Source organism: Balaenoptera borealis (genome assembly GCF_965194805.1).
Source record: "Balaenoptera borealis genome assembly, chromosome: 11".
NCBI lineage: Eukaryota > Metazoa > Chordata > Mammalia > Artiodactyla > Balaenopteridae > Balaenoptera > Balaenoptera borealis.
The window spans coordinates 69973914-69987138 of record NC_138868.1 but is presented as its reverse complement, the minus strand read 5'-3'; the positions used below and the strand labels follow the sequence as shown (position 1 = coordinate 69987138).

At 39.7% G+C, this 13225-nt stretch overlaps 1 protein-coding gene across 11 annotated transcripts in view; it reads right to left on the bottom strand.

Annotated features, from left to right (window-relative positions):
* FAT3 (FAT atypical cadherin 3) overlaps positions 1–13225 on the bottom strand; it is a 702395-nt gene that overhangs the window by 375069 nt on the left and 314101 nt on the right. Inside the window, exon 5 of one of the 11 annotated variants that reach the window (XM_082340442.1) lies at positions 1288–6736. The exons of the other annotated variants lie outside the window; for them this stretch is intronic. Coding sequence (XP_082196568.1) covers positions 6531–6736 — 206 coding nt within the window. The 3' untranslated portion in view covers positions 1288–6530. Of the gene's footprint in view, positions 1–1287; positions 6737–13225 lie in introns of those variants that run through there. 11 annotated transcript variants of the gene reach the window in all.

Here is a 13225-nt window from a genome sequence, read left to right as displayed (position 1 = left end):
AACAGCCTAAAAGCAATAACAGAACATTTACTTGGCTTTGCTTGCTTTTGCCACAGATAGCTTGGATGCTGGAAACCAGAAAACTGTACCAGAAGAAAACTAGAAATCACCGCAGAGATTAGCTAATAGGAATCCAAGTAGACAGTGAAAAATGAAGTTGCACAATTGTAGGGAAAGCCTAGTTACTATGACCTATGTCAAAAAAAAAAAAAAAAAAAGAAAGAAAAGAAAAAAGGAAAATCATCCAGAATGCTGTGATATACAAAGGTACTTATATTTTTTAAAGAAGTATAGCATGGTTTCCTTTAGGACATGAGGACATCAAGCAAGAACAATGCTTTGAAGGTACATGAACAGTCTGAAGGGACAGAAATTACTGGAATAAAAACGTTCTCCCTCAGTCAACAGGGAAAGCTTCAGAGCTCATAAGGTTTATGTGACAGGAGATTCATGAAAAGAAACCTCCCTTACCATCTTACCATCTATGATTAATTTTGAAAATAAAGTGGGCTTTGAAAATAATTTGTTTCCAACAATTTTCTTTTACTGGAAATGGACCAGAATCGTACCGTCCCCCATGGTGTTTATACAGAAGCAGCCTCTTCACCAAAGCAGTCAGTCCAGGAGAGGAGCAAAAAACGGCCCTGTGATCACTGAAATTAACGCCACAAAGCCTGTTACTGATGCTGTGCACTTGTACTCTGTGGGAGGGGTCTTCAAGGTCACCCTTCAGAGCCTGGTGATTCTCAACCTACTTACTATTCGAATCCCTTACGTATATGATGTCTCAGCAGATGAGAGCATCAAATTAGAAGACAGAGCCCTGGGAGAGAGAGGCATGCTGATAACAGAAGCCAGTGCTGTCAAGCTGAGCTTAAGTGAGGAAGCCCAACAGCAGTACATTTGATGGCCCCAGACAACCATTAAGATTCCAGAGGGAAATCCTGTATCCACGACAGACTACGTAATTCGCAGGGCCCAGTGCAAAATGAAAGCACCAAGCCTCGTGTTCAAAAATTATTAAGCATTTCCAGATAGTGCCAGCAGAGCATTAAACCATACAAGTGGCCCTTCTGAACATGGGCCTTAGGTAACTGTCTGGGTTTTAGGCCCATGAAACCAGAACTGCTGGTATCATCATGTTCAGCATACTACGCGTGCTGAGTTGAAAGACGCATTTAATACGCTTTAGAAAGTTATCCAGAAACACAGGTGTTTTATTGTAGTTTTGGCACTTAAAGATTTTTTTTTTAATTGACGTATAGTTAATTTATAATGTTGTGTTAGTTTCAGGTGTACAGCAAAGTGATTCAGTTCTATATATATATATATATATATATATATATATATATATATATTCTTTTTGAGATTCTTTTCCATTATAGGTTATTACAAGAAATTGAGTATAGTTTCCTGTGCCCAGTAGGTCCTTGTTGTTAACCTATTTTATACATAGTAGTGTGTATATGTTAATCCCAAACTCCTAATTTATCTCCCCATCCCGCTGCATCACTATCCCCTTTGGTAACCATAAGTTTGTTTTCTATGTCTGTGAGTCTATTTCTGTTTTGTAGATAAGTTAAAGGGCTAAACTTCAGTTACGTGGGAAAACCACTTACGTGTAATTCCTCTATCTTGGGAGGTACTAGATATGACTAAAATTCCAACATGTAACTTCAATAACAAGCTCCAGATTCAGCCTCAAACATGGGTTTTCCCTTTGTTATAAAGTGGTTTTTTGTCTTGTAAAAACAGCCTGTTTGTTCTTTTAGGTCTGAGAAGTTTCCTATTTCTTTGTGTTCCTCCCACACCTATGCACAGAGTCCCAAATCCACAAAGGCGTATTATATCAGAGAGGAATGAAAACACAAAATAACATAAGCCATTTACTAATTATGATAACCCAGCAAAGCACTGATAGAGATCTACTGAAACCATCTCTGGTATTTCTAAACATATGCATGTAGATATAAATCCACCAGGTATATTTGATTAACTATAAAAGTGAGACTTCGGAGACTGATTATCAAAGCCCACTTTACATTGAAAATCATTTCATTGGACACTAAAAACACTTAAATACAAAATTATAGAAATATGTCTAAATCTAGTTTCATAATAAACCATTTTAATAAATAACCCTATTTCCCGTGCATGAACATCATTTCTTCAGAGAAAAGCATTTCTCACTGTGACAGAAAACAATTTAACTAAGTAAAAAAATGAACAATTTAGTATGTACATAGCCAAGATAAAGTATGTCTTTATAAAATAGGAAATTTTACAGAGAAGAGAAATTAACTTAAGTGGTAGGAGGTAATATTGGATTTGTCTTCCTTAACTGAAGTATCTGTAATGGCAACATATTTAAAAACGGTGCACAGGCAAGGGCTCAGCACTTTCTGCCTGTAATAGTAAGTTTTTAAAGTGATGGATTTATTTTACATCTCCTCACTCATGATCTCAGATGTTTTCCTTCCGAAAATAACCTATAAATATTATAACCATTTACTATTGCCAGAAAAATGTCCCATATAAGCCCTTAATATTATTTACTTAATCTATTCATTTTAAAGCTGTGTGACAGCAGCAATGAATGACAGCTGATGGTGAAATAATTCTGCACTATGAGATCTTAAAGAGTAGGGTTCTTGTTTTATCATCCTTGGACCCTCTATGCCTAGCACAGTATACTGGTGTACAGTAAGCACTCGTAAAAAAATGAACATTTAGTATATATCTGATACCTTCAAGGCATTTAATCAGACTGATTCTTCGTCAATTTTCAGGAAAGGATTCTTTATAAAGCACATTTTGATGAAAGTCAAGAATGTTGAATGCATTTAATAATAACTATGATAGCTAACATTTGTTGAGCGCTTCATATGTACAAAGCTTAGCTAAGTGCTTTATAAAATACATTGATCTGTTAAATCTTAGCAACAACTGAGTTAGTATCCCCATTTTCCTGATGGACAACCTGATGCGTAAGAGGTTAAGAAACTTGTCTATCACCATAAGGTTAGTATGTGAACGAGATGGGGCGCCAATCCAGGAAGAATCCATGCTTCTCATGGGTGTACTTGGCGAATTTCACAGGGTGAAACGCTGAGAAAACAGGTGGTTATCATGCACATCTTGTTCAAAAGATTAAGGATAAATGGGGTGGTCTAAAACAGGATAATTTGCTTTTAACAGAATTGTTGGCAAATTTTCCTATGGAACACTACAGATAAAATTTAAACCAGCAAATATCCATCTAAGAACTATTAATAAAGAGAGACAGGGCTTAATCCAAGCACATGCTGGAGACCACAGATATTTTAGGTCATGACCCACAGAATTTCACAAATAAAAGATGAAAAGTGATGGTCAACATTCAAGCTAATGTAGATGAAAAATCCCAGCAATAATGTGACTTATAAAGACAAACGCCTTTCTCTGATTTCTCCCCTAATTACTAAATCTAAAGGCTTCTTCTAGGCTTTAACCTCTGTGCACAACCGACATTAGAGAACATTTCTTTTTTCTTGAGCCTCTCTCCTGACTTGGTTTCCACAGCAACAGTCTTTTGTGGTCCTTTCATTTACGAAAGAGACACCTATATCAAACTTTAATGGAAAAAGTACGTATTATTACTGCAGGGTACATTAGACAATCTAAGGGCAAAGAGAACAGCTGAGTGTCACTAACACCTGGACCAGCCATTGGAAAGCCTTCAGGGTCAAGCCTATCAGAGCCTCTCTGTCTCTCCCTCAGCTGCTTCATGCCCACAGCCTCTGTCTTAGTCCGTTTGGACAGCTCTAACAAAATATCATCAACTCACTGTTTTATAAACAACAGATTTATTTCTCACAATTCTGGATGATGGAAGTCCAAGATCAAGATGCGGCAGATTCGGTGTCTGGTGAAGTCCCACTTCCTGCATCTTCTAGCTGCATCCTCACATGGCAGAAGGGGAGAGGGATCTCCCTGAAGTTTCTCTTATAAGACACTAATCCTATTCATAAGGGCTCCACCATCATGATGTAATTACTACCCAAAGGCCACACCTTCAAATACTACCACATCAGTGATTGTTTCAACATATGAATTTTAGGGAGACACAAACATTCACCCACAGTTGACAGGTTTACAACTCTTCAATTCCACCCCCACCAGAGATTATCTCTGAATCCCAGCAATAAATTCCTGGGAGAGAGAATCTTGGTCCCAGTGTCAAGGAGGGAAGGATAGGGGGTCAGTACTCAGAGAAAAGGGATGATGTGGGCTATACAGATATCTCTAATGTTATTTATAACAAGGTATCTTCTCTGTGAGATTTCAAGCCTGATGCTCATTTTCACTACACCTCGAAGACTGTCTTCACCTCTTGTGTTCACCTCTTCTCGGAGTTACCAAGTTCCAGTTAACTGTATTTCTATTCTGTCTCTCCTATCAGTCCCCTTCTTTTCTTCCCTTCAATGTCACTGTCACTTAAAGACTCAAAGACTTAATCATACAATACGGATGTCAAATTAGCTAAAATAAACTCCATACATATGAAGACAATATCACTTTACATTTACTGAGAATTTACTACGTGCTAAATGCTTATTAAAGTACTTTACATATATTAACTCATCTAATCTTGGTGGCGAGCCAGTTCATTAGTTAATGAACTTATCCCCATTTTCACAGTGGAGTAAACTGAAGCTCAGAGAGGTTAAGTAATGTGTCCAACATCACACAGCTAAGAAGTGGTAGCGCTGGGATTCAAATGCAAAGACGTCTGATTTCAGTGTCCAATCTCTTGGACGCTACTCCTTGTGGCTTCTTTCCTCCCAGTGTTATTATGAAGCCCGACCATGATAATGAATGGCAAAGTGCTAAACAGACATTTGTCCTTGTGCTATTAAGTCACGAGACTACTATCAGTAACTCACCACAGGTTGGTTTTGTAATTTTATTGTTAGATTTGCATATGCTTTCCTAGAATAATCTACCTCAACGTGAATAAAATTTATGGATTTTTAAAACACTTGTTCATTTTTATAAGAATGTCGAGAAACTAGGAACAAAGTCATTTAAAAATGACAGCGAATACCAAGACCAGACTATAAAGTAGCAACAATACTAAAACTGGACTTTGGGTTCTCAAGGTCAATGGTGAAACTACACTTCATCCTGTATTTACTTTTCAGGTAGAAACTTCCAGTGCTTTGAAAGAAAAGTGCTTCCAGAGAATCCACTTTAAATGATTGAAAAGTGACAAAATAAATGAGACTCTGATGAGATTCTGATTTATGAAGCACACCGATGACATTCAGTAGTAACTTCCACATGGCCTTATGAGTTACATAAAAATACTCCCACAGTTGGCCCTGTGGGGCATGAGAGCACCAGCCAGGGATGATCTTTCAGGAGTCCTGAAATGATTATAGCAACTCAGTGCCACACAAATCTCTCAGCACGTCCCCTATCCCTTTTATTTATTTATTTTTAAAATTTTCATTGGAGTATAGTTGTTTTACAGTATTGTATTCGTTTCTACTGCACAGCAAAGTGAATCAGCTATACATATACATATATCCCCTCTTTTTTGGATTTCCTTCCCATTTAGGTCACCACAGAGCATTGAGTAGAGTTCCCTGAGCTCTACCATAGGTTCTCTCATTAGTTATCTATTTTATACATAGCATCAATAGTGTATATACTATCCCTTTTAGAACTCCCCACATCATTAAACTTAACCAGATCATAAGTACTGCAAAACAAACAAAAACGACCTATCTAACTAAAGCCTGGATTGACTAGTGCAAATACTGCTAAAATTGTTAGGTTCCACCATAAGAGATATCATATGATATTTGTCTTTCTCTGTCTGGCTTACTTCCCTTAGTATGATAATCTCTAGGTCCATCCGTGTAACACTTATATATGGAATCTAAAAAAAAAATGATACGAATGAATTTACATACAAAACAGAAACAGACCCACAGACATAGAAAACAAACTTACGGCTACCAGAGGCAAAGGCGAGGGAGGGATAAATGAGGAGTTTGTGATTAACAGATACACACTACTATATATAAAATAGATAAACAACAAGGACCTACTGTAGAGCACAGGGACCTCTACTCAGTATTTTGTAATAACCGAGAAGGGAGAAGAATCTGAAAATATATATATATGTATGTATAACTGAATCACTTCGCTGTACACCTGAAACTAACACAACATTGTAAATCAACTATACTTCAATAGGAAAAAAATCTGAACAATATATTAAAAAAAAAAACTGGAAAAAAACCCCTGCTAAATTCTTAACATTTGGTATAGTAAGAAGAGCACAACATACTAGGAATCCTTGGTTATGCCAACCACCCTTACTCCCTCAGGAGAACTCAAGCTTCCCACCTGTGCCCTTGGACTGCCCCTTGCATAGTTTCCAGGGCCTGCCGTAAAGAAGTACCACAAACTTGGTGGTTGAACACAACGGAAACTTCTTCTCATACAGTTCTGGAGGCTAGAGGGTGAAAATCAGGGTGTCAGCTGGGCCATGCTCCCTCTGAAGGCTCTAGGGGAGAACCTTTCCTTGTCCTTTCCTGTCTTGCGGTGGATGCTGGGAATCCTTGGCATTCCTTGGCCCGTGGCAGCATGCCTTCAATCTCTGCCTCTATCTCCAGCTTCCCATGGCCATCTTCCCTCTGTGTCTGTGTCTCTGTGTCCAGCAGTCCTTCAATTAGAGTCCACCCTAATGCAATAGGACCTCATTTTAACTTGATTACATTTACAAAGACCTTATTTCCAAATAGGGTCACATTCATGGGTACAGGGGGATTAGGACATCAACATGTCTTTTGGGGGGACCCAATTCAACCCCTAAATACCTGCAAAACAAAGAGTGTGTACAATCATCGAAAAGAATTCCCTGAGCACCACAGTCCTCAGATCATTAATGCATTCATTGAGTTGCTCACGTTTTCACTTTCAATGGCATATGTCTTTAGCATTGGGGACCATTAATCAGAGCAATCCTAGTTCTGTATGACCAGCTGGGTGACCTTGGGCAGGTCACCAAGGTGCCCAGAGGCCCAGTTTCTTCCCAGGATTGTGGTGAGAGCTAAATTAGATAATATGTGAAAACACAGGTCTGGCTCGGGCACAGAGCAGACCTGCACTCTGGCCTCCCTGGCTTAAGGTTCCTCTTCCCACCTTTCCATCACCCCTGGGAGGGAGGGGGCACACACCAGGGAGTATCCAGGAGTCCCCCTAACAATGTCGGGGAAGAATGAAGAGAGGCGGGCAGTGGTTTCAATTAAAATTCACTGTTTCTCTCAGAACAGAAGAAAGTAATAAACCAAGGCAGTAAATTACTGCTGTGGAATTAATGCCCAGATAAAAGAAATAAAAGGGAAATTTACGACCTTAATCAATCTCCTTTTTTCATATATACATATAACTCCATCATCTGCTTTATTTACATGACTCTATCACCCTCCCAAATAATTCTCAGTAATTTCCAGCAGCAGCTACGCCTGCAGCTGAGCCCCCAGGAGCAGGCTGGGTTTCTACCGGAAATCTAGGAACACCGCCCCTCTCTCCCACCCCTTCTCAGTGGGCTAGAGGACATGGAGGAGCATGGAGGCCCAAGCAATTCCACCAGCCACACAGAATGAGCAGCTTACATCCCCGCGGGGAGGCGCCCCTGAGCCACCTGCCTGCCCAGGGTCGGTTCCCAGCCAGGCATCTCTTCCCTCCCGCTCCTGTCTGTTCAGTCTTCCCTCCCTTTTACCCAAGTTCCTCATACCTGCCTGGAATTCAATTTTATAAAAGTCAAGACCTGAAACTCTTTTTTTCCAAGTAACAGTCATATTAACTCAAAGATCCGAATCTGTTTCTCATGAACGCTGTTGCCTCATTTGCAGACTTCTCCATCGAAATGTGACTCAATTTGGGGGTCAAATTTTTCTTTCCTATTACTGATGGTGGTACCAGTTAGCAAAGTCTTCGCAACCTGTGGTGTATCCAAGAACGGTGATCTGAGACACTGGTCTAAGGCCCCACAAATCTACCAGTTCCCTGGGGCTTGTAAATGAACACTGCATCCTTACAAGGGATGCCAAAGACCTCAGAGAGCCTTAATCTAGATACAGGACTGCAGACTCCCCAGCTGAGGGCAAAAGGATTTTTTTTTTTTCTTTTTCACTCCCTTTTATTCCAGGGAAGTAACAATCCTCATATTTATCTGTCAGAAGGCTGACATTAAGCAGGAACAGGATTTGGAGCTACTTAAGTATTTAAAGGGAATAAACTCTGGGACCCTCAAAATAACCCCTTGACGCTGTTTTCTGAAGAATGCTGTGCAAAACCGACTTTGATGAGAATTCTGTCCAAACACTCAGCGTTGAGAAAACAATAACTTCCTCCACTTTCATTCTGTTGGAAGTTTTGTTATTGTTTTGTTCTTTTTTTGCTAATGGATTTGATTTCAAATATTCATAAAGCCTTTAAAATACAAAGAACCTGGAGTGAGAGGGAAGTGAGAGGCAGCTTTGGATTTCTTCCCTTTTTATTTTATATCATTTTATTATGGTTAATAATATATATTTGCATCTGTTTCTATATATAGATATACGCACACAAGCACTTTTTGAAAATGCTAACAATACCACCACACCTCCCTAATTAGTTACTCATTTTGTAGGGTGTTTCGTTAAGGGCAAGTGAAATAGAGTCTTGGAAAATATTCCACATTAGTTCGGTGGTTTTCAACAGGGGCAATTTTTACCCCAGGGGATGTTTGACAATGTCTGGAGCTATTTTGGCTGTCACAACTAGGGGAAGGGGCACTACTGGCATCTCGTAGAGACCCAGAAATGTTGCTAAACATCTTATAATGCCTAGCACAGCTCCCAAAACAAAGACTGATCCAGTCCAAAATGTCGAAAGTATTGAAGTTGAGAAACTCTGAACTAGGTATTTACATTCACAACCAGCATTCAAAAAAAAAATCAAGCCACAGGAAGGCAGAGCCTCAGTCTACTCTAGGTGAAAGCACGTTCTCCTTTGCAATGTCCCCCTCTGCACCCTCAGAACCCCCCCACCCCCAGTCCACACTTATGAGTTGATCAAATGGGGAAATAAATGCACAATCTCCCCAATGACACAATGACAGTGCAGAGAAGTTCCCTTTGTCCTTGTTCATGTGAAGCACACTCACAGGGATGCAAAGGTCACTGCTGAATTTAAATAACCTCCTGTGATAAATCTGCATGAGGCCGATTTGTTCTACTGGACGCGTTGGATTAAATGAACACAGTTTCATGTTCTATAGGACAAGGCCTCCTTTCATGGCTGAAAGAAGGAGCGAGGGTGATTTACAGTTTCATACGTACTTATTCGCTACATTATCTGCTTTGTGCCTGGACTTATGAATATCAACTCATCATCCCGCGGTCACTTCTACCCATTCAGGAGAATTTAGCTTTCCATTAGGAAGGAACAAGGAACAAGAGACTGTAACAAGAGATTTCTGCAATGTTCACTTGAAAGAAAAATCATCAATATTTGTCCCCTTGTCCTTCACCTTGTGTGTTTTTTTCTTTTTAATCTCTGATGTTATAACATAAAGCCAGGTCTCCTTCTGTTTTCCAGGAAAAGGTGGTTTGTTAAGCAGATTATCCCCAAACAGAGCTGGACATCAACAGAAGGCTTAGCTTACTTATGATACCAGATTATTTTTAAGCACCACTCTCTTATGAGCCATCGCTCTTTTTATAATGATAAACTAATATCAAATGTTTGTTGATTCATTAAAGTATTCCTGAATTCCATTTAGCAACAGATTCTGCTTAATGTTATATATTTGGAAACAAGAGAAGTGTATCCAAACATTAATATAACCCAGATTTTTTATTAGCCACAAGTCTTAGGTATCACAATGTTTTTGCTCATGGACCATGAAAGAGACAGGATTTTCATTTTTCTCTACTTCATACACCTGAAACTAACACAACGTTGTAAATCAGCCACACTCCAGTAAAATTTAAAATAAAAGAGTGTATGGATAAATTACAAAGTTGGCTACCTTGTCCTCAGGTCATCTCTCAGCACTGTGTTACCTCCCTCTTTCGTTTCTCTTTGGATACTGAAGTCTAGAGTCTTGCTAACCTAGTTTTCAGCAATGTCAGCATCACATAGGAACTTGGTAGAAATGCAAATGATTGAGCTCCATCCCAGGAATCCGTAGTCTAACAAGCTTGCCAGTCGATCATCATCATGCTGAAATGTGGTCTAGATTTTTCTCTCTCTGTTACTCCTCCAGGTAACACTTACCGGCTTCGTCTTATACCGTACACTGAAAGGCAAGCTGATATTATTTATTTATTTATTTGTTTGTTTTTGGCCATGAAGTGCAGCAGGCTGGATCTTAGTTCCCCAACCAGGGATCGAACCCATGCATGCCCCCTGCAGTGGAACCAGAAAGCACGGAGTCTTAACCACTGGACCGCCAGGGAAGTCCCAAGCTACTATTATTTAGAGTTGGTTAAAAAACTAATGACATCCAATATTTTAATAAGTTATCCCTCCTCTTTGTATAGGGAAAAAATGTCTAAGCCCAAGGGAATCAATCGTTAAGGTTAGGCTTTGAGGTATTCCTACAGCACACATGCTTTTGAAGAGGTTCACTTTCTGTCAGCTCCCCTGAGAAGAGGAGAGGGCAGCAACTCTTCCTACACATAAGTATGCTTTGGTCAGGTTAATCCCAAGAGGCTCACACAAAGTGAAAGCAAGCTGAGCTTCACCTCAGCTCAAATACAGGTGGCAATGCCAGCGGTCAGAGCATGGACCAAAGGGAGACATCACAACTGCAGGAAAGAATTTAGAAAGCCCATGCCCTGGCTGGTCAATCGTCAAAAGGTCTGGATTAAGTAAGGCTCACTTCCAGAGACACAGGCTCTCAACACAGCATACCCTAATCCTGGATCTATGTTTAACAGAGGCAAAGGAAACAGAGGCAAAATTAGGTATGGTTTTTCCCTCTAAAAAGTTATTTTATTAGGCCTCTCAAAAGGAAGATATAAGACCCAAGGCTTTTAAAAATCTAAATATCATCAAACAAGAATAAAAGAGATGTGCATAGTTGCTACTTCTAATATCTTCCAACACTCCAGACATTTATGAGTCTTTTAAAATTCCTTTCCTAATGATATAAAGCCTCTCCAACTAGCTCAAGTAGCAACGGATGGGCTTTCAAGGTCAGCTTAACTTGTTCAGTCCCTGGGTAATTTTCTCACTTCTCTCTTTGCAAATTGACCCATTCTTCAGGGCCCATTTCAGGGGTCTGCAAAGTCCTCACACCATCCTCTCCTACTCCAGCTGGCACTGAACTCTGCCCCACCCAGACATGTTATCCTGTTCACTCACAACTTATATTCCACAGAGTTTGACCATTTATTTTTTATAAACTGCCTTACATTCTTGCTAAAGTGCGTAGTATGTGTGATGGCCCTATTTTTCCCATGAGCATAAATTCCCTGAATGCAGTAATGTCTTATACTTCTGTTCTATCACCCATCCCACCAATACCTGGGGTCTAGAACAGCAGTGGCACACAGTAGTGCACAATACACTTTATAAAACCCCATGGAAGGTTCCAGTGCTACACACTGATTAGGAAGGAAAGACATCACCGCCTTTCAAGTATGTCTCGTTTGCAGCAACATGGCTATATCTAGAGATTATCATACCAAGTGAAATAAGTCAGAGAAAGACAAGTATCATATGATAGCACTTATACGTGGAATCTTAAAAAAATGATACAAATGAACTTATTTACGGAACAGAAACAGACGCATAAACATGGAAAACAAACATGGTTATGAAAGGGGAAAGGGGGGGATAAATTAGGAGTCTGGGATTAACAGATCCACATTACTATATATAAAACAGATAAACAACAGGGTCCTACTGTATAGCACAGGGAACTATATTCAATATCTCGTAATAACTTATAATGGAAAAGAATCTGAAAAAGAATATATATATATGTATGTATAACTGAATCACTTTGCTGTACACCTGAAACTCAGACAACATTTTAAATCAACTATACTTCAAAAACAAAAGACAGTGGGGTTCGGGAGAAGTGTGCTTGCAACTCACACAAACTTGACTCTAGTGGGGAAAACAGGATGATTAATAATAATAAAAACAACAATATTTATCCAGTGCTCCAGTAAATGCTGGCATGCTGGCGCTGTGCCAAATGGTCCCCATACCGCAGACATGACTACAATAAACATTCTGAAATCCTAGAGGAACTTCCCACACCTGTTCCCCAATTCAGCCTGGATGACCACTCAGCAGCCAGCTTGGATTTCATTACAAGTGCTGGAAGGAAGCATTTAAGTTCCTGCTCACCCGGAGAGACAGGTGAACACCAGCCTGCCGGGTGTCTCCCGCTCAGAACACGTGGGTAGGACTCCCGTTACTGACTAGCTAAGGCTAGCGCATGCCGGAAGCTGCCTTTGATTGAAATCACCTGTTCAGCCTGGAATTAATCAAGGGTTCTCTGTACAGGCCAGAAAGGACCTCAGAGCATTACAGCTTTTGTTTTCCTTCTTAAGCCACAGGAATTACTAGAGAAAGTCCACAGACTACTGACTCTAAGTGATTTTAGGTCTGGTAGGGAAAAAAACAAAACAAAACAGTTCTTTAGGTAGAGAACAGAGAGTTCATTAGAGAAATCTCTCTCCCTTTCTGGGTCCCGGATATCTGTTATCTGCTGCAAGCTGTGGACCCTAAGTATTGACATTATTCGAGTTCGCATTAATCATGTTAATCTTTATTTATTATGTAGCACATTGCCAAAGCAAAATGGAACCCTATAAATTTCAGCTCTGCCACAGAGGAAGGAACGAAAGGTCAGTTTACCAGAGTCCACAACCAGTTGAAAAAATCTAAAGCATAAATATTACCTAAATATACCAGTTAGGTACACCTCCCCCTTCATTCCTGAAAAATGTTACATTAACATAACTATTGCAGACAAAGGACTTTAGAGAGACAGGAAGTGTGCCAAAAATTAAACCATCTCTTTGGAGAGCTTGTGGAATCGGATATTTGCTCCATAGGCAGCATTATATTTAGAGCAACAAGCTTAACAAGGGTTGCACCAGGCTCGTGGTTCTGCGAATCTCAATAGAAATAAGAATAGTAATAACATGATTCTTCTAGA